This window comes from Denticeps clupeoides, chromosome 5, assembly GCF_900700375.1.
Source record: "Denticeps clupeoides chromosome 5, fDenClu1.1, whole genome shotgun sequence".
Lineage (NCBI taxonomy): Eukaryota > Metazoa > Chordata > Actinopteri > Clupeiformes > Denticipitidae > Denticeps > Denticeps clupeoides.
The window spans coordinates 6,791,693-6,819,067 of NC_041711.1; the positions used below are offsets into that span (position 1 = coordinate 6,791,693).

At 41.2% G+C, this 27,375-nt stretch overlaps 3 protein-coding genes across 5 annotated transcripts in view; 1 reads left to right on the plus strand and 2 right to left on the minus strand.

Moving 5' to 3' along the window:
• The window catches only part of LOC114790507 (forkhead box protein O3-like), a 46,060-nt gene extending 32,192 nt beyond the window's left edge, over positions 1–13,868 (minus strand). The window contains exon 1 of the mRNA XM_028980637.1: positions 12,919–13,868. Within this exon, the coding sequence (XP_028836470.1) occupies positions 12,919–13,629 (711 nt within the window). The 5' untranslated portion in view covers positions 13,630–13,868. The remainder of the gene's footprint in view (positions 1–12,918) is intronic.
• A 5,530-nt stretch (positions 13,869–19,398) lies between these two features.
• med18 (mediator of RNA polymerase II transcription, subunit 18 homolog (yeast)) lies at positions 19,399–22,483 on the minus strand. 3 transcript variants are annotated; one of them, XM_028980663.1, is made up of 4 exons: positions 22,388–22,483; positions 22,173–22,309; positions 21,755–21,834; positions 19,399–19,962 (listed from the first exon to the last, which is right to left on the minus strand). In XM_028980663.1, the coding sequence occupies exons 3-4, from the start codon at positions 21,825–21,827 to the stop codon at positions 19,409–19,411; spliced, it is 627 nt and encodes a 208-aa protein (XP_028836496.1). In that variant the 5' UTR covers positions 21,828–21,834; positions 22,173–22,309; positions 22,388–22,483; the 3' UTR covers positions 19,399–19,408. The 3 variants fall into 3 exon arrangements, with proteins under 3 accessions (XP_028836496.1, XP_028836497.1, XP_028836495.1); XM_028980664.1 differs by having other exon boundaries at positions 22,173–22,294; positions 22,388–22,482; XM_028980662.1 differs by having other exon boundaries at positions 22,173–22,476.
• Positions 22,484–26,070: 3,587 nt separating this feature from the next.
• On the plus strand, positions 26,071–27,335 carry LOC114790525 (enoyl-[acyl-carrier-protein] reductase, mitochondrial-like). The gene is made up of 3 exons (XM_028980666.1): positions 26,071–26,429; positions 26,512–26,609; positions 26,750–27,335. Exons 1-3 carry the CDS (start codon positions 26,212–26,214, stop codon positions 26,908–26,910), a joined length of 477 nt encoding a protein of 158 aa, XP_028836499.1. The 5' UTR covers positions 26,071–26,211; the 3' UTR covers positions 26,911–27,335.
• Positions 27,336–27,375: the final 40 nt, after the last annotated feature.

Sequence of the window (27,375 nt, forward strand, 5' to 3'; positions counted from 1 at the left end):
TAAAAATTCCATGGAAATTTTGATAGGCCTGTCCAGGCGTCGGTCGCTCCAGTGGGCATGGCCTCTAGAGAAGGTGTCAGCTGAAAGAGCATTATTATTATGCTTATAACAATAAATAAATATTTTTGCCCATTGACACTTTTTTGTTTTTCCAAAATTGTGCGTGATCCGTAAATCAGACAGAGACAAACCATATGTCAAAACGTCGGCCTTGGCGACAACATAAAATTTTTTGAATGTCAAACCATCTGGACACAAAGTCCAAAAAAGTCCAATTTTGGACTAGAATAATAAACACATTCCAAAAACACTTTTTGGGGAATTGCATGCAGACCGTAAATCCCGCCAAGCCATATGTCAAACTGTACAGAACGGAAGCCGCACGACGTGGCATGAAAGTGGTGTGCATGCTCTAAACCGTGTCATCGCATATTCTAATAAACACACTGTGTTCATTCATAGTTTTGAGAATCTACCAAATAGTCATGAAAATAAAGAAAACACATTTAATGAGAAGGTGTGTCCAAATTTTGGCCTGTATTGTATGTGTAAAAACATATTTTTATATTTGCATAACAAATTACATAATTTTCACATAATCTAATCACCTTTATCTCCCGGTTAGTCCAGGTGGGTGGTAAGATTTGTTTTGTGCCATAAATCCACAGAAATGGTTTCTTGCTTTCTGATAAAAACAGGAGGGAACTGGGTGTAAATCCACAAAGTCAACTGTACACACATGTTGGGGCTGGACTGGTAATGACTATGATGGATGAGTGATACTATGACTATAAACACAGGTGGAGAGGGTTAAATAAACCTGGGCTTATGAAATAACAGCTTGGGATATGTGAGCTAGTATTACAGAGTGCAGTGAGAGAGAGATGATGGGTGGAGTAAGATATGCTCAGCGTGAATACAGACTGCCTGAGTGGAGCAGTCTGCCCGCAATTAAGGTGAAATCAGGGAGAAATCTGCAGTGCCTTGATAATGAGGCTCGTCTGAATTATTAACGAGCACTATTCCCCCAGGATTTAGACTCTCACAGAGCCCATCAGAGCGCACACACACACACACACACAAGTGCATACAGAGGCACATACAAAACCTGCACACAATGCAACATGTAACACATATACACAAAAACACATGAGCGCATGCACGGACACACACATATCATTCACAGTTTCATATTCACACATGTAGCAGTGACCAGCTGCTATTCCACAAATCTAACACAATGCCATATTGACTAGATCACTGTTAAACATTAACATTATGGGAAAACACACACGGCAAATGAAAGTATATCATCTAATTCCAACACTACTTCAGAGCAGTTAATGACACAATCAAATGACCCAGTTAATGTTCACATCCCAGTTCTGGGATCAGTCTGACTAGATAGTGATAGAGCTTTACTCTTCCATTGGCATCCAATCACATGCTCATATTTCCGTTATTATGAGCATCTGCTGACAAATGCAAGCACCAGTCCCCACCCAAACACCGCACAGTGCCTAAAAGTGAGCTAAGAGAGAGGATTTCTCAGAGAGAGGGTAATTACCAGCAGAGCTGGATGGCTGCAGATTAACCAAATTAATGCATCGTCATCTTCCCTTGCTCTGACTCTTGTCACCAAAACAGAAAATGAAAGAGGCTACTCCAGAAATGTCCAAAACTATAGTCTGTGGCCAACTGTGGCCTGTGATCCATTTTTAATTGGCCTTCAGATACTTCTAAAAATATAATGAAATATGACCCATGCATAAAATTAGTTCACAACTGTATCGTACTTCTGAGTTTCAACACAAGGTGAAGCTATTGTCCCGAAGGCAACATCTTCACAAAACAATCGTAACAAAAAAAGATTTAGCTAGTGTGAGTGAACAAAAAATCAAAAGTGAGTGCAGAAAATTTCAGACTTGGTGGGAAGATAATATAGCGAGGTTTCAGTGTGCACAAATGGAAGTGTGTGTATTGGGGGGTGGTGGCGATGGATCGAATGTACTGAATGGCAAAGCAACCATAGTCTGCCACTTATAAAGTGAGGTTTTAATGCAAAATATTTTATATTATAAATTAATCGGAGAAATGTGATTATACTGAGGGGGACTTATATTCCGTAGAACTGAATTTGCCTAAGGTCAGAGAGGGTCAAATTATCCCTATGGACAACTCTATGAAAGTATGCAAGTCAATATCCAAAAGTAAAGTGATTGTCATTGTGTTACACTGCAGCACAGCACATGTGCACACAATGAAATGTGTCCACTGCTTTTAACCCATCACCCTTGGTGAGCAGTGGGCAGCCATGACATGCGCCCAGGCAGCAGTGTGTGGGGACAGTGCTTTGCTCAGTGGCACCTCAGTGGCACTTTGGCGGCTCAGGATTCGAACCGGCAATCTTCTGATTATGGGTCCGCTTCCTTAATCACTAGGCCACCACTGCCCCTATACCCCTCACCTCTAGTGGGCCTTTGCCAGTCAAGGCCAACATGTATAATTCCACCTTTTACAACAGTACAATGTTGTTTTGCAAAATAACATGATGGTCTGGTGGAGAGGATCAAAAACTTGCGATATCAGTTTGAACCACACAGTGTTGATGGACAAAAGGTTTAAAACAAACAAGGATGGACAGTGCGATGTACTGAAACCAGCCTGACGGAACTAGATTCAATCCTGCAATTGACATACTTTCATTAATGACCAGATTTTTAAATGACAGCAGAAGACAGCAGAGTAAAGGTAAGACTGCTTGTGTCACCTGTCAAACCTGTGAGAAATTCACCAAAAAATCTGTATCACAAAGCAAATTGAATCTATATCCCAAAATCCAACGTATTCCTTAGTCTTGTACTGAAATAAGATAGAGGTGGGGTTGCTATTGTTTGTCTGAAATTGCTGTGGTGAAATGGGGATATAAATATAGGTGCTGAGAGAGACAGGTCTCACCCAAAGGCACTGATTTATGTCAAACTAAGGGTATAGTTTTCCTCAGGGGGTCTGTCCACTGCTATCTGCTTGATCCCTTTCTCCATCATTCTTTTATTTGCTGGTTTCTTGATTTTTGGGACACAATGGAGCTGTCTGCATACCTCATTATACCACCACACACCCAGCAATCAGCCATTTTTAAACACAAGCACAAAGGAATCTCTCTGCTTCTCATTTTTTCTCTGTCACTTGTAACCATTCTTTCACCATCCATCAATCACAATTTCTCTCTGTAGCTTTGTCTCTTTCTCTCAGATCTGCTCGCTTGGCGATGATACAAACTACCAAGCTCATAAGTCTTGGCACATCAAGTTCCTTATAGAGAGCGATAAAAGCCAGCACCAAAGCCACGGTGCATGCCAAACAAAATGATACAACACACACCCCCAACCAGAGCCAATGCCAGAATACGGCAGAGATTGAAAACAAAAACAGACTGAGTGCTCCAGTTCAAGGGAGGGGGAGCTCTTAAGTGCCGTGGGGCATGGTCACGATGGATCATGAGGACGGGAGAAGGAAGCTGAATGAATGAGACAGGGTGGTAAATTCAATTGGCATTCAGAGACAGGGAAAACAGGGTGAATTATTGGCTGTGAGAAGAGGAAAGGCAACTCCTCCACTCAGATTCAGGGTGAATACTTAATTGCATTTCTGATTATCATATTCTCATGGCTGCCTAAGCCAAATGGCATCTTCTGGCATTTTGGAGGAAAGTGGCTGATTTGACTTAATCAGTTGTAGTGATTAGTTCAATTTAGACTGTAAAAATGTGGATACTTCAAAACATCTGGATGCAGTATGCAGCACGTCGGGCTTCCAGTCTGGTTGGCATCTGTGTGAGAGTTTGAAATACTGCCAAAAAGATATTTCTGAGTATTACAAACCTGTAATCTTGGCAGGTATACTTCCAAAGTGTCCTTATAATAAACACCTGAGGTCCACCTCCACTTCCTGTAGGGCAGGATGGAGGACAAAGGACTATGCAGATGTACATGGATCAAAATATCAATCTCTTTATTAGAACAACTGAAAATTGATGGTATCGGTGAGAACCTATTGCCACCAATGCACAACATCTTGCTGTACACTGTAATGCAAGTTTTGTACAAATGGTATAAAACATTTCCACAGCATTGGATAAAACAAGGGAAGTGAAAAACATGGTGGTGCCCGTATAGACATAGTCCTGCATAGTCCTCTGTCCTCCATCCTGCCCAACCTCAGGTTAAGTGTTTATCACAATAGACAAAAACAAAAATAATCCCAGATTCCTGTTTAACACTATAGCCAAACTAACCAGGAATAAGACAGAAACTGATACTACCACTCAATATCATCATAGTAGCGACGATTTTATTAATTTCTTTAATACTAAAATAGTCATGAATAGAGATAAGATTCTTCTATGGAAAATAATCTTCAAATAGCTGACCACCAATTAGAACACCTCACAACCTTATTAAAGAGCATGAACTAATTAAACTAATCTCGTCGTCAAATCAATGTACTTGCGCTTTGGATCCGCTTCCAACAAGGATCCTTGAACAGGTAGCACCCAATATTATAAATTCTATCCTCAAAATTGTTAACTCGTCGCTTAGCACCGACCACCTACCAAGTTTGTTCAAGGTAGCAGTCATTAGACCCCTGATTAAAAAGCCTGATCTTGATCGCAGTCAGCTTTCAAATTATAGGCCGATATCCAATCTTCCGTTTATATCAAAAATCGTAGCCCAGCAACTGAGCATATACCTAGACAGCAATAATATCCACAAAGTATATCAATCGGGATTTAGACCTCATCATAGCACTGAGACAGCGCTGGTTAAAGTGGTTAATGACCTGCTGTTGGCCTCTGATCAGGGATGCATCTCGCTCCTTGTCCTGCTTGATCTGAGTGCAGCGTTTGACATTATTGATCACGCTATTCTCCTTGCCAGGTTAGAGAATGTTATTCACATAGTCTTCGTCTTCACATAGTAAAGTAGATTTTGGTGTTCCACAAGGTTCTGTCCTAGGTCCGTTACTATTTTCCCTATACATGTTACCTTTAGGTGATGTCATACGCAAACATGGTATTAGCTTTCATTGCTACTCTGACGACACACAGCTTTATATGTCAGCAATACCAGATCAGAGGCAGCAGCTGAACAAAATAGGATCTGAACGTCATTAGACAGTGGATGTTCACCAACTTTCTCCTGTTAAACCCTAAAAAGACAGAAGCTCTCGTACTTGGGCCTCAAGCAGCCAGGCATAAGCTGGCTGACTACATCATAACCCTGGATAGCCTTTCTATTTCACAAAGTATTGAAGTAAAGGATCTAGGTGTCATCATTGATGCAGGTCTCTCATTCAATTCGCATGTACATAATGTCACTAGGATAGCATTATTTCACCTTAGAAATATTGCAAAAATAAGAGAAGATCCTTCTCATATAGAGCTCCGCAGTTAAGGAACGGCTTGCCTGTCAGTGTCCGGGACTCAGACACAGTGTTTAAATCCAATCTCAAAACCTGTTTTCTCTGGCTTTTTGTTAATGTCCCAGACACTCACTTCACTTTGACACAGTGACAATTATAAAGTCCAGTTTATCACACAGTCCCCCTGTTAGACACAAACAGTGTTAAATTCACCCTCGTTAGGCTGTCCTAGTTAGGGTACCGGGCCACTGTAGCACCAATATACTACTATTACCACATATTTCAGTCTCCAGTGAAGAGACAACAGATAAACCCCGGTTCCTGACAACTGCTAAACAAGGACTTAGCATGAAACAAACCAGAAGGTCACCACAGCCACCACCACCGTAACAACTACAGCTTCAGGGATCTTCAAATGGACCAGTAACACCATAATGCACATGTAATGTAGACCATGACACTGGACTACATTCTGGACTTCTCCAACCCTACAACTGTATGACTTATTTTTTAGTTCTTTCTTTCCTATTGTACAAATCATCACAAACCCTGCACTGACACCATTTACAGGCTCATTCTACCCTCTCTGTATCAATGTTTCTTCCTTTTTTTTTTCTCTCTCTCCTAGAGTTTTTTTTGTGTGGAGTTTTTCCTTGTGTGCAGAAGGGTCAAGTGTGACACCCCCGTCAACTGTAGGGCTTTTCAAAGCCCACTGAGATATACATGTGATTTTGGGCTATATAAGAAATTATTGTTGGTGTTGTTGTTGTATAATTGTTTAAGGTTGCTTTTCTTCATCTGTAACCTTGGCTTCAGTCAAGGTGGACGGGGTTATGAACATATACCAGTCACTTTTGGCCCCTTTTTTACTTATTTATTGTGGTCTAATTTCTTAATGGGGTAGTGAATATCTATATGGCATTCAGCAGCAACTACACTTCTGTGTCTACCCATCCCTGTCACACACCTGTTTTCAAAATGTAATATTAAAATACCACAAAAATATATTGATGCATCTGCAACACACAGATAGTGTTGCAATCCTAGAATGATGCTATTTTAAATGAATGGCAACCAAGACTCACAATTTACTGATCTAAATTCAATTTGATTAATTCTCAATCCAAATGCAAAATAGAACTTTGATTCTCTAACAAAAACCAAAAGCATATTCTAAGACAGAGGAGCACTTTGACAAGGCAAATCAAGACGAATCCTGTTAAAGAAACCTTGTTTTGCTTGACAATGTACATCTTGGTATTGGTCACAAGTCTGGGTGAATAGGGAGGGTTGCGTTAGGAAGGGCATTCATCGTAAAACTTTTGCCAGGTCAAAGCTGATTTGCTGTGGCGTCCCCTAACAGTAGCAGCCGAAGGAAGGAAGAGATCAATAAAATATTAAAGCACAGAACAACACACTTTTGTTCACATATTATGCAGGTGTAGAGGGCCGAGGGAGACTACTAACACACACAAAAATTAGTGACTGTCACAGCAGGCAGCTGGGGTGCGGTGAGAACACACATGCACACAAAGACAAGCACACACAAACCTTTCTCATCTTCCTCCCTCCTGTCTCTGTCTCCCTGATTCTCACACATTAATTGTCATCATCCCTTCCCTGAGCTCCCAGTAACAATGAAATCTAAATATGGATTTCATCCCACTGTCCTCATATAAACCCTCTCTCTTTCAGTTTTTCACACAACCCCCCACCCCACCTTAATCTACACAGACACCTAGGTTGCTTACAGTATATTCTGTGAAGATTTTGCTCTCCAAGCTAAACCTTATAGTGAGGACACAGTGTACAATTTACAGCATTTGGCAGGAAGGTACCTTCCCTACAATGCAGCTCCTGCAAACAGGACGCCCAGTTAACCCATGCCAGGTCCAAGAGCAACACCACATTTTTCATGCTAATGCATGGAAAACAAGAGTGCAGAGATATAAATATCATAAAGTATCATAAATTAAAAGATACAATATCTCTAGAACAATATTCACGAAAGACTATATGAAGTGTAATTCAGTAAAACTTTCATGACACAGGATGCACATTCACTAATTTCATCCCATCATATACCTAGCAGCCCCTGAACTTGGTCCAGTAGATGAACTGCAAAACACAACCAATCTCTGTTGCACAAACATCATGTAAGAATGGACATCACGGGACCATGCCTTTTATCTTGCATAACAGCTGTCTGCAGGGGGAGGTGTGACATTCCTCTGTCGATGGTTGTGCGTGAAAATTCGGCACCTCTGTTTTACATGCCTTTTGTCTGACGGCAACGTGTGAAGTGTCAGCCGTCAGGACCGCCCACCCTCTTTGTCTTCCCCAAATGGGAGGCACCGGGGGCGTGACATCAGAAACAACAGGTTCTGATTGGTCAGTGACAACTTCCTGTAGGCCAGTGACAACTTCCTGTAGGCCAGGGGTATAAAGGTCTGCTCACATGTGGAAAAAGGACTCTGAGCTTTCTTGCTCAGGGGGTTTTCCATCGGAAGCCGGAAGGCTTCTGAGTCTTTCTCTCCCCCTCTTTACTCTTTCTTCTCATTTTTATTTTCTCTGTAACCTTGGTACCTTTTTACATTCAATATTCACATGTAACTACAATAATTATTTACCCGTGTTAATAAATTACCGGTGTTAATGAAACCTCTATTGTGCCATGCCTCTTTCTGCCAGGTAACATCAAATTGGAGTGGTTGAATACAGTGCTTTGTGTGGAGGGAGAAACAGTTTTTCTACACACACTATTCTCTTCCCCCACACCACATGGTCTTTTTTACAATCACATACAGTGTAAAAGTTTAGCTCATATTCATTGTTCAGTGCTCACTTTTATCCGTTTTTAATCTTGTCTCAACCTTCCAACCATCTCTGCCCTTTACTTCCATCACCACTTTGCCCCAACCACCCAAATCTGGCATGAGTGGAAAGTCACTAACCCTTGCCTGTGTTGTTACATAAAGACACATTATAAATAACACTCTTACTTCAATTCACATTACAGCATCGGACTGACTGCTGCCATCAGCTCCACAATATACTGCAGTTCACAGCCAAGTTAGCTCAAACACACACACCTCCTCCTATACACACATACATCTTATAAATAAGCATAATCCCACAAAGGTTCATGCACACAAAATCACAATGCACAGTCTCAGACAAATGAATGAACCACTGATACTTAATTAAGACATGCTGAATGCTAAACATCATTCTGATATAATTATTCACACAGATATATATTTGTGGGGATGTGTCATACATGCTGTTTTAATTATGAATATACTGTATAATGGGAGTTAACCTTTACACTAGAGGTATCACAATGTTTTGATTCCAAAAATTTTTAAAAATGAGGTTTTTCAACACATGGAACAAAACTCCAGACAGAGGTAATGTTTTTTTTTAATCCTTCTTTTAGTTTTTTCTCAGTTTCCCAACCACAGCACAGCAGATATTTGCTGAATTGGACCAAAAGTGTCCTGAACTTTTAATCAGAGAGCAAAAATATTATGAATGTCTGACACTAAATAGTTGGCCTGTGCAGTGCTGTCACACTGATTCACAAGGCATCAGTGTACACATTATAAGAAATAATGTGTACCTTTTATGTTAGGTACAAACAATGTACACAGACAAGTGCTGAGAAAACACACACACATACACAATTATGCTACAGCACAAGGTCTGTGGGCTGAGAATTGCAGCAACTAGCTCTCATCGGCCTATCCCAACATCCCTCAAGGCCACACAAACAGGTATTTATAGCTGCAAAACTCCACCGTTAAAGGTCAAGAAAGAGGCTGAGCCAGACGCTTAATATTACTACCTGCTCTCAGACAGGATTACTCACAAGGACTAAAACTGACTGCTTTTAATAGTGTTTCCCAACTTATCTTCTCATTGTGAGTGTATGCATGTGTGTGTGTTTGTGTGTGCACGCACTGCTCTCAACCATATAAACCATAACATTTCATCTAATTTCATCAGCAGCTTAATATTTTTTTCTTATGTACCACTCCATGTACATGCCTGGCAAATGTACTGTGTGCACTATAGATCAGATAAAAAAAAAAACATAATTCACAAGCCATATGATGCAAGAACCCCAGCCAAACAGGCGAAACTTTGCTACCCAAACTAATTCTGAGAGGGCAGACACCTGGCATTGTACAGATGCATGAATTGATGGTAGCCAACAATCACACAGGAATCTTCAGAGAACGTGATGGACTGTATCAATGTGAAGCTTCACCCACAAAACCACAGACTGCATTTATTATTTTAAAGTACAGCCCCAAGCAGTAATTAACATTACGTCAACAGTACTTCCTGCATATTTGCTTTAATGTGTCTCATCTGCATCTTTGTTTTGGATTGTTCTGGAGATACAGCCTCCTGCTGGCCTCTCAATGTAAAATATGTTGTTATGCTATTTAAATATATTCTAAATTAGGAACTCTGTTCATTGCTTTTTATAAAATGTAGAATTAAAAAAAAAAAATTATAACATTACTCTTTGGAACAGCAGTAATGTACTGGGAGAGAATTGGCATTTCCATTACAGCAAAAGCAAAACACTAAAAAACTCTTTTCTTTTCTCAAAATACAAAAAAATAAATAAAAGTGCTACTGCCTTACATTCTCTGTCAAGGGAAATAGTGGAATACCAGTAGATGGTGCCCCATATGGTGATTTGTAACAGTTTTTTATTTATTTATTTATTTTTTATTTATTTATATATTTTTTATTTATTTTTGTTAAGAAAGCTGGAAAATCATGACAATTTAAAAATATATATATATTGCATTAAATGAGAAAAATACTGAAAAGATCAATTTTGAAACCCACGGTGAACTTGTTATAGCATTTACAGGTGGGTCCTCAGTGCTTTTAAAAGCCACATTTAATCACTTTCATTACCAAGGATGGGTCATGTCTCTACAAGCTCCCAAAATAACTCTGCCCTGTAGAGCAACAGCGTCTCACTCCCCTAATTTGATGTTGCATAACACTGGGTGCTAGGTAGTGGAAGATGTAGGTCCGAGGATGATGGGGCCAGACAGAGGGTGATTAGGCTCCTCCTCACTTGCCTGCCTGACACACCTCAGCCATGAATGCTTAAATATGCAAGGACTCTTCTGGAAGCTTAGTGATTCAGATGTTCAACAAGAGGCCACTGCCATCTCTTATACTTTTTTGTGTCTCTGTGTCCTTTTTTAGAAAACAGCTCACACAGGGGAGAACTACACTGCTTTGATTGTGGCAAGGCGCTCAAAGCGCTTTTGTCTCAGTAGATGTGGTCATTGAGGTCCAGAACAAGGGCGCTGTTCAAGGGCAGAGTAATTTGTTCAAAATTAAGGTGTTTCTCAGTTAATCCATGCTATTACAGACACAGACATCATCGCTGAGCCACGCCCCCTCAGAATGACCAAGTAACATTTCAACGTATTGAAATTGGCTATAGTCTCACAGATTTCTGCTGATTCCACCAACACTGGCCATATCTGTATGGGAACCTACAACAATGCTGAGACTGAGAGACTGAGACTGAGAGAGGGTGGTAGTAGCCTTGTGGGTAACACACTCGCCTATGAACCAGAAGACCCGGGTTCGAATCCCACTTACTACCATTGTGTCCCTGAGCAAGACACTTAACCCTGAGTTGCTCCAGGGGGGGACTGTCCCTGTAACTACTGATTGTAAGTCGCTCTGGATAAGGGCATCTGATAAATGCTGTAAATGTAAATGTAAATGAGAGACTGAATAGAGTTTCCTGACATCTGGAACAAGATGGTCTGAGCATCATCTCAATCTTTCAATCAATGTCAAGCAAATCTGTCATGGATTCTGCAATGACCAGTGTAAAAGTGGTGCATTGGAAACCATTTTGGAAACAGTGGTACAACATTATATTTTACTCAATTAATACATTTTATTTAGAATATATCAATATTGAACCCTTGTCAGAACCCATATCTGGAACTGTACAGCACTACAAAGCTTCCAAACTAAGCAGATATGTTGGTCCATTAGAGTGTTAAGGTGAGAACAGCCATTGGCTCTGAAGCCCCAGCTCCAGGGTGAGACATTGACACTGGAGTACATCAGCACCAAGGCTAGTAACAAAACTCTACAGAAACAGGACTGCACTCACCGCAGAAAGCTATATACTGCCATTAGGCACAACAGATTTCAGGGAGCACTGCTTCACCCTAATAAAAGATTTATCTTCTCTATATCAAACATCAGTTTTTATCTGAGGCAGATTATATTGCTAAATTAAATTATATTATATTTACTCAGTCTGTTCAAACACAAAAAAAACATAGCACAATACACACTTTTTTTATTAATTATGTTTAATAGGAAAATCGATCCATTTCCTTGTGATTTCAGCTTGTCACCATTCAAAGAGGTAGTAATGGATTAATGGAGTGAAGCTCTCTAAAAGACTGTCCACATTAAAAATAAAATGTGCAATAATATCGTAGTATGATTAAATGTTGTTTGTATTGATCTTCAGGGAGCCACCAGAGGGATAAAAATTTCCGTAATTGAAGTAAATCAATATTCTAAAGACAATATTTAAAATAGCATATATCAGTATGAGGTTGACAATGGTGCCATCAGGTGGCTTTTGTGAAGAACATGTGGTGACCAATGTTCTAACCCTGTATATCAACTCAAACGGTCTGACCTCTACTTACAACCTTCAGCCAAATCTCCTACACACAACGTGTGTCCAGTTATGAACGAACCACGTGGCAAACCCCAAACAGACACTTCTCCAATGTGCTCCATTCTTCAAAGGAATCATTAAGAAGAAAGGAAAGAAGAATAAGAGGGGGAGTGGAGACGGAAGAGGGAGCTCCACCGTAGGGTTGAGCGCAACAAGTGATTGGTGAGCAGCTGAGATGGGGGGAGTCTATAGATGGCCAAAATGAAGCCCACTGAGGATTGCCGTGGAGGGAAGCACTTTTTTAGAGTAATTCTTTACCAGAAAGCTGCCCTAAATTAATTGTCAGATTCATGATTTTATCATTTTCGAAAAAGAATAAATTATCTTTAAACGACTAGAACGTATTTTTTATGGTTTGTGAGAAACATTTAAACCTGGGAATCACCATGGGAAGCTGATACCGATCTCGAGTTGTTCTCGAATGTGCCCCTCTAACAACCCTATGCCCTTAGTCGCCAAGGTTAAAATGCGTATTGCCGGATACGTCGTTCACCTTTTTGTAGGTGGTACACGCGCGTGTGCGCCAATTACTCACGAACACACACACATTCTCAGCGTAACCAGTAATCTATTGAATGCGTTACTTTCCATGGTGATATGAGTTATATGACACTGGCTGAGCCGGGGGCGATGACCACCCAGAACAAATTTCTTTGAAATGCAATGCAAAATGCAAAAATATTTAGCGCAGTTCAACGAACGAATGGTAAACATACAGTGAAAACACACCTTACCTTCCACCCAGCAGAGCTATTACTGTCGCCTTTATCTTTGAAATATGGCACGTAGCGGACCATCCAGTCGTAAATCTGAGACAGCGTGAGCCGCTTCTCCGGGGTGCTCTCGATGGCGCGAGTGATCAGGTCCGCGTACGACTGGTTCCCCCACGCGTTCCGTCGGGACGACTTGGCTTTGCGCAGCTGGACGGCAGCGTCGACTGCAGCCCCCGCCGGACAGGGCGCAGCCCCCCGCTTCCCCGCTCGACACGAGGGCACGTCGTCCGGTTCCACCTTGATGGTGGTCAGCGGAAGGACTCCGTTCACCTGCTCCTGTCCCGGGAAATCATCGGAACACGGCGGGGGCCAGGTGCACGAGCGCGGTCGGCTCTGGGGCTGGAAATCCGGATCGATTTCAACCTGATGCGTTTCTAATCCATCCTCCTGCATCATCATCATCGATCCTCCTATCGAAAAGCCTTCACTGCAACTCAAGACGAAACGCGCCGCTGCCTGACAGACAGTGGAGGTGGAGATCTCCCACTGCATCAACCCACAAACAAAAGCGCCTTCAGCGGCTCTCCCATCTTCCTCTCTCGGGATTGAAGAAGCAGAAAATCTGGAGGCCAAGAGCAGGTGAATAAGTCTGGAGAGTCGGAGCTGAGGAGCCGCAGCAGCAACAGATGATTTCTCCTCCACCAGACAACCAGCAACTGTGTTCTTATTCATACACCCCGGGAGGACTGGGTGGCGGGCAGTATGAAGGAGGCATGATTTGGAAGTTTTCGAATCTGTCGTGCTGTTTCGCGCGCCAGATTCACAAAGAGGCTGGAATCCGGTCGACGTCAGTCCACGCGCCGCTGCTGCGCAAGTACGGTTCGTCTGTCTGTCACTTTTTTAAATGACCCCGAATTTGCTACGCGTCATGGCTTCTTTCCGCTGGCAGCCTGCGCTCGTAATTGGACGGCGCGTAATGGGAAATCGGTCCCTCCGGAGGAGCAGGTGGAGCAGATGGGAGGGGAGGGGATGGAGAGAGGGGGCCTGGTTTGGAGAGATGATCCTGGAATCGTACGAGTCTGTCTTCGATCTTTTGACTCGCGAGGCAAAACGTGATATTTTACAAAAACAAAAACATTTATATTCCAAAAATTACAATTCCGTTCTTACCAATGCGTTGGACTCGCAAATATAATACATATATAAGTGTTGGAGAAACGAGTGGTGAGATGACTGCGTGTTGTTGTTGGGGGGGCATTTTAATTACTGTGTCTTTCATGCTCTCGCGCCACCCTGGCCATGCAGTTTCCCGCCACTATTAATCAGATTTAGATGAGATTGCGATAATCCCATCATCTGCTCCGATTGCAAAATGTCATGAATCGTCATTTTCAGAGCAGGACCTGGAGAGCTCGCTCTTGACCCGTCCGCGGGTCCGGGATTTTGCTCCATTGACCGAGGAGATTCCTCCCACGCCGCCAGCATTGGCGCCGCCTCTCGATCAAACCTTCACGCGACAGAGACAAGCGTCCTTTGATCTATTTCTTCTCCCTTTTTATGGACTTATCCCAACTTTTCCCACATTCCAAGACTATTAAATGCATACACGTCGAATACTGCCATAGTGTTGCTCTGATGTTATAATATTCATAATTACATCGATGATAATAAATATATTATGTTATTAGTAAATGTAGTAGACCTAGTAGTGTTATTATTTTGAAAACAAGGAAATATATGCTTTCATTTAAGTTGATTTTATTATCAATGAAGTATTATTAAAGGCCACTGAAATGTCTGAAATGGTCAAAAATTTCCTGATGTTGACATGCTAGCTAGCAAACTTTCAAATTCCAATTTACAGCCCCTGTATATAAGAAGTTTCTCCTTCTAAACTGGTGTTTGTGGTCCTTTCTAGTGTTTTTGTCACCGCATCATCACTAAGCACACTGATGAGCACACTGCTTTCACAACTTTAATGTTTAAGGGAGGACATGCCAGAATATGCAGAGGGCCTAACTATTAACTAACGCAAACCATATGGATGTAAATAGAGGATAGCTGCAAGCCAAAACAGGAATCAAAACAAACCACTCAAGTCAGATATGATATTGTCCTGGGCAAAGGAACATGTCTGTCTACACTGAAACCAGCTCAAGTAAAAACTGATTAGTTATGGGCACAGACAGGACTTTTCGTTAACTGTTGTCATGCAGACCAACAAGAGGAAAGTGCTGACACCTGTATCCCATGTCCACACGTCACTGTGTATTTTCCTGTCAAATAGTGTGATAACTGCTCTACTGATTCCACAAAATACAATCCTTTTGTCTTTACACATGTGTAATGTGTCAGGTGATGAGCTTGATTACATTGACCACTCCTTATCACCCCAAAAGCTGTTTTCGTTATACAACACAATTGAAAGGATTGTCTCCTGTCAGGGGTAGCCCAATGTGAGGCACAATAGGCCCAGACATTCAAAGAGTGACATAAGCCACCGCAAACCATGTCCACAAAACCCATCCAAAAATTAGCATGAATTCTTTCTCCTGTCTCCACTCAGCACGCCTACAATTTGGGCACACTCAAACATTACACAATACACCCACATTGGGTTTGCAGGGCCCTGTATCATGCAAGGTATACACCAGAGTCACACTCATGGAGTGGCACAGGCTAAACACAGAGCTGGCGTGTGGTGATGAGTCATATGGAGACACACTCAATTCATGGCTGCCCTCACAGGAACTTGCATTTTTTCTCCTGTGTGTCACTTCACCAAGTTTAGAAAAAACACACGGATTGGCCCACCTCAACCACAAAACACATCTGATAACTGTGAGGCCCTGGAAACACAGTCTGTCTGGTTCTAACTTCTTTGACAAGCTGCAAGCTGGACACTCAAGGCAGTCACCAATGAGTCGTTTAACAATAATGCCATTATGAATATGCAAGACATGGTAATCCATGGTGACCAACAGCAGGACACACCTGTCTATAGAGAGACAGGCCAAGGGGGAAGGACTAACAGGAGGCGTGTCTGTGATGACCAGCCAGGAGACACGCATACAATCATTGGTGAGTTTGAGTTTGGGCCCTTCCAGGCAGGGAGCTGCATATGCTGGTCATACCAGACATTCCTGAGGTAGGAGGGCTTGCTTTAGGTGCTCTGCGGCTGATCCCAGAACAGAATGTTCCATGGGACAGCAGCCAAGGCTCTATCAGGCCAGCAAGCCAGTTTTGTTTCAGGGCTCAAGACGAGAGAGAGTACGGAATTTAATTCAGCTTTTGTGAGGAGGCTGTGTCTTGCCCTGATTTCCCTCTACACTTCACCAGCAAGATACAGCCTGCTGTCTCTAGTTTGGTCTGCCTGCCCCCGCAATTCACAGGGTTACATAATCAGCCTGGAGTGTGTCCATGTGTGTGTTCAAACAGATTGAAAAGGGCAGAAGGTCACAACTGAATCTTCTACTGTCTCTTCCTTCCTTAATGGTGCTGCACAATTCTAGGCTTCTGCATTCAGACAAAGGACATGGCACAAGTGGGGAATTTTCTTAGGAATAGGTGAGTTTGGATTTCACCCCATGGTGGCATCAACCCAGGCCTAGGCTGCCTTGAAGATTTGCAAGAGCTGGCTTATCATGCTGAAAATATTGGCACTTAATATCTTAGCATGCACAGAAGAGCATCTGTCAAAGCTGGTCCTGAAGGCTTTATTAAGAAAACCACAGTGGAAAACCACAGAATGAGCAGGTACCACGGCATGATTCCCAAGAAGGGGCACAGTTCCTTTTAACTAATGTTATCTGACATAGGCCCCTAATCCAATTTATGAGTGCAAAACCAGTTCCAAAAAACACCTTGGGGCGGAGGTTTCACTGACAGTTCAATTGCTCAGTGGTGCAGCACAAATACTCGCCCTACCTCACCTATTCCCCCAATCTTATTTCCTCTTATATCATAGATTGGAGACCCTCAGAGGTTGGAAAAGCTGAGACGTGTGTCCCACCTGAAGCCATTAGAACCCCTGGGGACAGAAGAACATGACGACTTAAGATTACCATCAAAAGTTGACATACATTCATCATGTATATGAATGCCATGGTATATTTTTGAACTATTCATTTTCTGTGATGGAATGACAAAAATATTTTTTCTTTCTAGATTTTCTAAAATCCACAATGAACATACATCAACTGCATCACATTCTTGTTTTTTTTAAGTCTGTAAAGAGTAATGTTGTACAATTATTCCACACTGTATAATTAAGTTATAATTGAAAGCAAAATTCATTCATTACCATGTTGATGTATAAACACACACACACACACACACACACACACAACACACATATATGCATATAAAACTTTCTGGGAATATCTGTTCATTTTCCTGAAATTCATATTTGCTGCAGTGAGAGGTAAGCACAGTTCAGCATTTCTCAACTGTGGAATCAAGCAAATACACTCCAATCAAATTTTAATTAGATTGCTGACCTCTCACTTACACCTCCTACTGTATCCCATCTAGAGATCTGCCTGAAAATATAATTATAAAAAAATCCCAGAAAAAAAAAGACTAAAGACTAAACTGAACAATGTAAAAACTGAAGGGGGAAAAGTGCAGATTGTGTTTAAAACATTTAGAAGGCATCTATAACAAGAGAATGTGGGTAAATGTTGGTTTTAAACCAAACCCCTTTATTCATTCCAAAGTTGTAGATACACATCTTAAACCAAATAAATGTTGTTAAGAATGTATTTCCTTTTAGTGTATTTTATTTATATGGTTATTTTAAGACATTCTCAACACATACTAAACCACCAGATTGTGCAGGTTTGTCATTGTGGAACCAAACTGGAAGCTAATCTGTAAAGAGTCTCTCTGTGTGTCTCGACCTGGCAACACAGCTTTGTCAGCAGCAGTGACGCTGACAGGACGTTCATTCATTCCCACCACCACATCTGTCACATCACATCGGCCACAGTGTAGACCTCTCCTCAACTTTCTATACACAACACACATACACACACACACACACACACACACACACACACATTTCAACTGTCCCGTCCTCGATTTACAGTAGTCTCACACAGTCAGGTTAACCCAATGTATCAATCCTTTAGACTGTTGAAGCACATGCACACACACTTGAAAGAAGACGGTATACTCTGTAAACAAAAGATCTTCATCTTTGCCAAGAGTGAACAAACCCGCTCTTGCCTCCATTCATTATGCAGGGAGTGTCCCCCTCAAAACAGGAGCCATGGTCCCAGGACGGATGGCTTCTTCTTACAGTCCTGCCTCTGTCATAATAGAGCACTAATTGATTAACGCTGGAATCAAACAGTACAAAAGAAACTGCAGAATGAAATTTGTTGCGAGCTAGAAAGAGAAGAGAGCATTTGCAGGTCTGTGTATCATTAAGCAATTGAGGAAATGCTAATTAGAGATTGTGAATGTGGAGGAGGGGGGGTTGGTCGTGTGCCTAATTAATGCCATGGCAACCATTTAGAGAATCTGAGCAGTGTATGTTTGGATCAGTATGGAAATCCTGCACCTGATTAAGGGCGACATCTAGTGGCCACAGGTACACATTCACGTGATCTGGCAAATTTTTGATTCACCTGCATATCAAAGCCCATCTCCCATAATTTATCACCACACTATCATCCATCTCACGTCTGCATGTGGACAAGAGGTCTGTCACTTTATAATTACTTACACTGGTAGCCCTTTTCATCCACAGAATCACATGGTCCTGTCAGCACAAACCTAGTCATTTACAGTTGTGTGTTGCTCTCCGGAACTTGAGCAGTTTCATTTACTGTGTACATGGTCAAAATGACAATAACACTTACATGAGTTGATTTCATAATTAACCACTGCCATGCTTGATAATGTAACATAATATTGGCAATTATAACATAGAGATGTGATATGCAAGAGTGCAGTACATAACCTGAACATTCTGAGGGAAATTAAAGTAAAAACATTTACATTTACATTTATGGCATTTGGCAGACGCCCTTATCCAGAGCGACTTACGTGCTTTCAAGTTACCATCGATGAAGAGATCAATTCCGGTTCACTAGGACCCCAACTATGAATACATCTATTTAATTCACTCTGTTGTAGATTCTGTACACAAAGTTCGACAATAAGAAAATTACAATTTAATCTAAATATTCTTTAAAGAGGAAGGTCTTGAGCTGTCGTTTGAAAGTGCTCAGTGACTGAGCTGTTCTGACCTCGAGGGGAAGTTCATTCCACCACCGAGGGGCCAAGATGGAGAAGAGTCTAGATGAATGTTTTCCTTTTACCTTCAGAGATGGAGGGACCAGGCGAGCAGTACTGGAGGCTGATGGAACCCACAGACAAACAATTTTGTAATCATTTATTTAGCAAGAATGTGGTCATTTTGCATCTCCAATTCAGGTTTTACACACACACAACAAAAAAAAAAAAGCAAAGATTAAGAAGTTCAACCATGAGTCTTGTACGGTCATGTGTGCTTCTTAGGATCAATCTTCTCCAAGTGCACCAGAGGTTTGAGCTGCTCGGCAAAGCTGCGCATATCCTCTGAAACATTATCCTGACCTGCCGGTGCCAGCACACTCAACTCCACCAGGTATGACAGCGAGAGTGGCTCTGTGTTCTCAGTGTTGCCAGGCACCAGCACTCGCCATAGCTTGCTCACCACCACCTTCATGCTGCCCTTGCGGAAAATGTGGCCTTTGGCCACAAACTCATGGTCCATGCGAAAACCCATTTCATTTAAGAAGTCTGGGAGGCTTTGTGAGGTTGCCACATCTACACAGTTGCGCACCAGGGCATGGCGGCTCTTATCCCCCACCTCAGGTTGGCCCAGGTAGCGCAGGTGCCAGGGATCTGTGGGACTGGACAGGGAGTGTCGAGCTCTTAGCAAAAAGGGCTGACCCTGCTGCCCTTTAAGTAAGTGAACCATTTCATGATCAGCAAAGGTCTCAGGCTCCATGTTGTCACACAGGCCTCGTAGACGGTGCAGAAGACTTTCCAGTGCTTGATCCAGCACACTACCTGCACAAAGCAGAATCAGCACAATATGTTTTTTTTTAAGACGCAATATGAAAAAGTGGTGCTTTTTGTAGGTGAATGCTTTCAGGACTACCTGTAACCATAATACTGCTAAAGCATATAAAGTATATAAATTAAAATAACTTTTTTCTTTTAAACAAAGTCTATGCTCTATGACAAGTAGGGCTGGTCGATATGGCAAAACAAATGGATCACAACATGCTGTTGCATTTTCTATCAATTTTTATCATTATATTTACTGATATTGGCAGACTGAAACAGAAGCCTCAGGGGATAACAGTTATTAACAAACCATGACACTAGCTGCTCTCCTTAGCTCTGTTTTCAGCCATTTCGTACTTTGCTAGCTTCACGCAGTGAACCACATCACATATTCCCAGTGTCTCAACAACCAGACCTCCCAACCTGCAGAACCTGTAGTTTGAGGTGAAATTACTTTTAATCGTTTCATTTTCAGGGGCACTCTCCCACTGCCATGATTGCCATTGTGTGACAGTAATTCTGCACCAAGGCAATTTCAGAAGTTACTTCAGATACAGTATTAGGGGACGACTAAGACCTATATAAAATCTTTAATGTCTGGGAAATTATGGGAGACTTTGTTTGTCTCCATTTAAATGCAATGTTAATAGACACACAAAATATGATAATTTCTGCCATTTCTATCATGGCCAAAGCCGATCAAGATCCGAGCTGAATCTTATTGCCATAACCAATTGACATCAGATGCCCTTAAAATCAGTAGTGACAGTCCGGAAACAGTCAGGAGACACTCGGGGTTAAGTGTCTTGCTCAGGGACACAATGGTATTAAGTGGGGTTTGAACCTGGGTCTTCTGGTTCACAAGCAAGTGTGTTACCCACTAGGGTACTACTAGGGCTGCACGATATTGGGAAAATATGCATTATGTGATATTGTTGTTGTTGAATAATGCGATTACGATATTTCTTGCGATATAACATTTCCCTAGAGAAATGCTTTTAAAAGTATTATTATAATTATTATTATCTATTTAAAAATGTATATATGTAATGATCATACTAAAATAAACAGGTATCATCTGATCAAATTAAATCTAATTCAGGCTAAAAAGAAACAATGTGTCAAGGAAGTTAGAAATATTTAGACTTCAAAAAATTATGAATGACTTAAAACCCTCAGCAGATATTCAGATTTTTTTGTTTGATGTTACCATAGACCTGCCAACACAATATGAATTTCTTTCAAAGATTACTTTTTATTTATGTAACCATACACTCATCAAGAGTGTCTTAAAACAAGAGCATATTTTAAACAAAATATTTCCTTCCCTGTTTTTTTTTTTTAATATATATAAAAATATTATTAAACAAAAATGAAACAAGAAAATACTATTAAACAAAGTGTACAGGCCTTAAATAAATTGGTATGTAGTGGAAACACTAACATATAATTGTGTTCTGTTGGGGTTCAGGATGTGTGTGTTATAAGGTTTTAATGTAGCGTGTGCAAGGGGAGAAACTTTACAACATGATGGCGACGGCTCGTCACAAAAGTATATAGTATGAGATTTTGGACGCAGCATAAATTTCATTTATCGCAAGTCTTTTTGATACAGATATCGCGTATACTAATATATTTTAATATATCTTGCAGCCCTAGGTACTACCAACCTGTATAATTGCCCAGCCAAGGTCCAAAACCAAAAATAAATTCTGATACCTGGTTAAATTAAGTTCTATAGTTAACAATAATAAATTATTTAAGTAATGGATACTGTATAGAAGAGGTGTACCTTGCAGCAGGTACTCCATCATGTTTATCGCACCTCCCGTCACGGGCATCACTGTTACTGGCGGTGCTTCCATCGATTTACTGAAAAAAAAAATATATAATACACATTATTCAATAAGAGCTTTTTATACATTTACAACATTTATCAGACGCCCTTATCCAGAGCGACTTGCAATCAGTAGTTACAGGGACAGTCCCCCTGGAGCAACTTAGGGTTAAGTGTCTTGCTCAGGGACACAATGGTAATAAGTGGGATTTGAACCTGGGTCTTCTGGTTCATAGACGAGTGTGTTCATAGGCAAGTGAGTGCTACTACCACCTAGACTTGCACAAGTTTTTTTTTTATCTAACCCAACCCTGCAACAACATACAACACATAAAACATTTTATTTGGTTAAACAGTGACATTTCCGACTTACGTGCAGCTCGGACACAAGGCTGGTGCAAGGCTGCCTCTGTCGCAGCTGACCTCGACTCTTCCCGCAGCCAAGCCAAATCGAGGCCGGGGATGTACAGGCCGAAGTTTAGCTATCAGCGTTTCCTGCACATCAGTCACCTTTGAAACAACTATAACTCAGCGAATAACCTTCAACTACATTAATAATGCCTGTTCGTTAATCTGTAGATTACTAACCAGGATTATCGCTATTGGTGCATTACGGACACGAAGTTCTTCAGAGTGCCAAAACGCAATCTGGTGTCACGAATCAGATGGTGACCACATTAACTGGTGAACTGCGCATGCACGTATTTGTGTTTCCTGTAGATATTGTTGGCAGCAGATTCGTCGATTCCCAAGTGAGACACGAAGCGCTGGATAATCAGCAAATAAAACGAAACAAAACAATTGTTTGTGTCCATTGTTTATTAAACTATTTCTTAAACATTGTTTCTAACTGAGCTTAAATGTCGGATAAAAAAAAGATATGTAAACGAGAGTCCACTCCGGATTCGAGACTCAGCACTCGTGAAGCTGCGAGCTACCAGTAGACTAAATTGTACTTACATATTAATTTTACGTTTCACTATTTTCAAATAAAATGATTTTTGCACCAGTAGGTTCATACAGTTCAAACGTTTGATAAACGAGAATGCTGAAACATAATTTTGCATATAGACAATGTACATATACACAAGCAAGAAAATACATTTGCCAAAAAAAAACTTGTAGGGTGGTAGTAGCCTAGTGGGTAACAGTAATTGAGTAATTGAGAAAAGCCTTTAACACAGGTTCCATCCAATGCATCAACCCTCCATGGAGAGAGGAGAGCTTTATGTACTTAGTGTATGTAATGCATGCAACCTCTCAGATTATTGTACACAGCACATATTAATATTGACACAACATACTGAAAATTATCGACAGTGCACATAAAATTTTCATTAACATATCGAGGAACTGACATGTAATCAGAAAATATATGTCAGTGCACCAGATCATACACTAAAACATATCTAATACACAAGGAGAACACAAGGAAGGCTCCACAGCTGAAAGCAATGTGCAAAAAATCAGACTTAGGTTTGTAGCTTTGTGCGGTTGGCCTCTTACTATCGCTGGTTTATAAAATCGCTCGGCCGTTGAAAGTGATTGTCATTGTGAAACACTGCTACACAGTACACGGTGCACACAACGAAAGGTGTCCTCTGCTTTTAACCCATCACCCTTGGTGAGCAGTGGGCAGCCATGACTGGCACCCGTTAAGCAGTGTGTGGGGGACGGTGCTTTGCTCAGTGGCAGATAAGTGGCAATTTGGCGGATTGGGATTCGAACCAGCAACCTTCTGATTACAGGGGCGCTTCCTTAACCACTAGGCCAGTGGTTCTCAACCAGTGGGGTGCACCCAGGTTGGGAGAGGAAAAAATAGAAAAAAAAAGCAAATTTGTGATCTTTGTTTGGATTCATCGGATCTATGGCCTTGATACCACATTTTCTAAAGTAGTCGTACTCGTTAAAAGTCCCGCGGTACCGGTCCTAGAAATGTCTATGTTTAAGCGGCGTGTAAGGGGTTAATCACAAGCGAGTGCCCGCCCCCAGGTAGAAAATGTGGGATTCCTGCATCTCCTGCAGGAGCCCAGATATGATGTCCCAAGCCACCGCTACATGACTGACATGGAGCAGCCTAAACTACACGACTATGTCGTAATATGTTGCATACAACAGGTTTTTCATTTTAAATAAATGTTCTTAATTCCAAACTAGTCCCTTGTTGTTGTTTTTTTTTTGTTTGTTTGTTAAATTATATGACTAAAGCTGTTACCTGTAAATTTAAATCATGTTTTATTAAGTACTTGGCATTGGTATCGGCGAGTACTGTAATGCAAGTAGTCATACTTGTTTTCCAAAAAAGTGGTATCGGTGCACCCCTAACCAAAACAGTCATTATTAAATCAAAAATGTAAGTGACTTAATATTATTAACTTGTTTGTTGAACTGTCATATGAAATCAGTGTCACATTTTCAATCATGAGGTGATGGTCAATTGTCAGCTCTCTTGGTCGTCAGGTCATGTGATGTATGTTGCTGAACTGTTTTCAAATGTTATAAATATAAAAACACCACATTTTGAAATGTAACTGTAGTATGTCAATTTAGTTTATTTGTGTGTGCTGCGCTCATAGACTTTAGAAAACGGTGCTCATTTCTTTGATTTCTCCTTGAGAAGCTATGCAAGCCTCAAAAGTTTAAGGTCCTTGCACCCTGACTGAGTCCGATACTGTCTTATTCATTTTTCATGCTCGAGTTCAGCAAGTAGCTCCACTTGTGAAATAGACACATTTCATGGTTCATCGCAAAGCACTAGCTGCTAAAAAAATGCTGGTTCAGACTCCGTGCTGAACCAATCCGAAAAAATTATAAATCTCATCAAATCATGGTAGCGGCCTTGTTTGGAGCTGCTTCTGCACACTGAGGCTCTCCGGGGGCGAGCATTACAGCGTTTGTATGAGCTGCAGGAGGATGTGAAGTGGTTTTTGACAGAAATCTAATAAGATCTGGCAAAGCATCTGGATGACACTATGTGGTTTGCATCTCTGTCCTGTTTGGTTGATATATTTGACTGCTTGAACAGCCTCAACCTGTCTTTGCAAGGCCACGAAACTTGCTCCTTGCAGACAAAGTGCATGCCTTCACACAAAAACTAGACCTCTGGCATGGCCGCATCAGTCAAGGGAGCCTTGCAGACTTCATCACTGATGCAGGCACATCACACGATTTCTCCCTCTTTCAATCAGTGTCTGAGCACCTGTCAGCAATGAGAAAACAATTTGCGACATACTTTAAAGAGGATTATCGCTCTTTTGCGTGGGTTTGAGATCTGTTTGTGTGCACAGCAAACAAGTTATCAATTCATATGCAGGATCAGCTTATTGAGCTGAAGAGTGACAGAAGACTGAAGGAAATCAGTCTTGCACCCAATTGCAATGAACCAGCTTGCAAAAGGTTGAGAACCCCTGCTCTATGGATTGCAGTACATCTTCTCTTAAGATGGCATTCGCCATGTTTGTGATTGAACGTCATTAAAACAGGTCCAGGCTTTTATTGGGTTAATGATTTCTCATTTTTGCTGGACAGCAAATAGCAAGGTCCCATTTCATGGTCCCATGTCTTACCCGTCCACTAATTTGCATTTGCAGCAACTAGACATGTCGTGCCCCAATAGTAGCACTAGTGTACATTTTTGGAGCGCACTAGTAGTACTAGTAAACATGTTTTCACCACTAGTACTACAAGTAAAGTCAAATAATGTGTTAAGTAGTGTGCATTTTGGAGAACTAGTGAAGTATTTTGGTTTCACTAGTACTACAAATTTGTAATTTACTAATTGACTGAATGTGGCACACTAGTGAACTAGTAAGACTTTTGAGTCCAAGTGACAACTAGTGCTTCAAAATGCTGACTAGATCGGAATTTGGCACTTCTTGTGTAGCACACAACCACACTAGTGCAACCCTTGTTTGAAATAGTTGTACAAAAGTGCCACTAGTTGCTGGAAAACCTGACTAGGTAGAGTGTTTCGTGCACCAGTGCAGCAAAATGGCCAATTAGTGTGACCAAATGTTCAAGTAGTGCTGCCTAGTTGACGACTCGGATATCTGATATCAAGGATATGGAATAAATTCTCCCTCGGCTTTCCATAGATGCGTGAGGAAAAGGTGGTGTGTGTGATGTTACTCTGCAGATGCGTGAGGAATATATGGTGTATGCGCGAGGACTACGCTTCGAATAAAGACATTAAAACGGCCGAGAAACCGTCTAAATAAAGAGAAGCCGTCTAACGATTTGCATTAGCGCGAGTCAGGGGGAACATGGGGGAACTGAATTTTCCGGAAACCTCCAACTATCCTCGAAACATTACGGTAAAACAATATGGCGGCGCCCTGTCTTAAGTACGGTGCTGGTCAGTGCAACTATTTCGTTACAAGACAACAATTAACCAGCACGAAACCGCTGTAAATATGGAGGTCGCTAAACGTGTGTGGTTGTCGTTTAGAGCGCGGAAGTGTAATCTTTTCGGAGCTGTGTCGGCGGGCCATCCACACACCTCTCTTGTCCACCAAAGTCCTTTCAGGTGTGTGGCTTATGTGGCCAGTCGTAAGTACTCCATGGGATTCTCCGACATGTCCTGCCAGGCATTACTGTACAAAACCCACGGGCATCCTTCGGAAGTTGTAAAGTGAGTGTCTTTCAAAACACCTACACCTAGCAAGTGATTTTAAATAAAACTTTATATAATCTGGCTTTTTATGTGCTTTAAGGTTAAAGACTTTAGACCTTCCTCCTGTGTGGTCTAGAAATGTCCTTGTTAAAATCCTGGCAGCTCCCATAAACCCCTCAGACATTAATATGATTCAAGGTGAGGTTGGTGTGATGTGAGCACCTCTGTCATGTTCATGTATTTATATATGTATATATTTATTTTATTTTTTCCATTTTCAAACAGGGCCCTCAACAGGCTCTTAGTCAATGTGTTTTGTGCCTGCTCCTGATTTACAGGTACCTATGCCATCTTGCCAGACCTGCCTGCTGTAGGTGGCAATGAAGGGGTAGGAGAGGTTTTAGATGTTGGCCCAGAGGTGAAAACTCTGAAAGTTGGAGACTGGGTGATTCCAAGAGATGCTGGTTTAGGTAAGTGGAAAGTGACTTTGTCTCTATGAAAGCATTAACAGTTACAAAACATCCATAATAACAATAAGGATTCATGAATTTGAGCTTCATTTGAGTTACGGGGTTTTCACTGATCCTTTAAATTAGATTTTCGAAAAATTAAGGCCTTAAATATTATGGTCATATCACCATATTCTGTATCTTGTGACCCTAGGGGTATGGAAAGGGTTTAGTTTGTAAATTCACAAATATATTCTTGATTCAGCAAAAATATATTTTATGACTTACAAATAACACTGTTCACAGATATATTTTATGACTTAAATAAAATATCTTCACAAGATTCACAAATATGTTTTTTGACTTACAAATAAATTAGCACCGTTCACAAATGCACTTCTCAACTAAATTACGTGATGTCAGTGCAGTTCCATTTATTCACAAACCAATAAACCTGCATTTACAAACCACATATATATATGTGAATTCCCTTAACTTTATTTGTGGATTTTTTA

Bases quoted from the DNA above. Each gene is read 5' to 3' on its own strand.
- med18 (XM_028980663.1), bottom strand. From the start codon at position 21,827: ATGGAAGCACCGCCAGTAACAGTGATGCCCGTGACGGGAGGTGCGATA. The intron at 19,963-21,754 runs GTACACCTCTTC...TGCTTTGTGCAG, and splicing joins GATGGAGTACCTGCTGCAAG to GTAGTGTGCTGGATCAAGCA.
- LOC114790525 (XM_028980666.1), top strand. From the start codon at position 26,212: ATGGAGGTCGCTAAACGTGTGTGGTTGTCGTTTAGAGCGCGGAAGTGT. The intron at 26,430-26,511 runs GTGAGTGTCTTT...ATGTGCTTTAAG, and splicing joins CATCCTTCGGAAGTTGTAAA to GTTAAAGACTTTAGACCTTC. The intron at 26,610-26,749 runs GTGAGGTTGGTG...CCTGATTTACAG, and splicing joins AGACATTAATATGATTCAAG to GTACCTATGCCATCTTGCCA.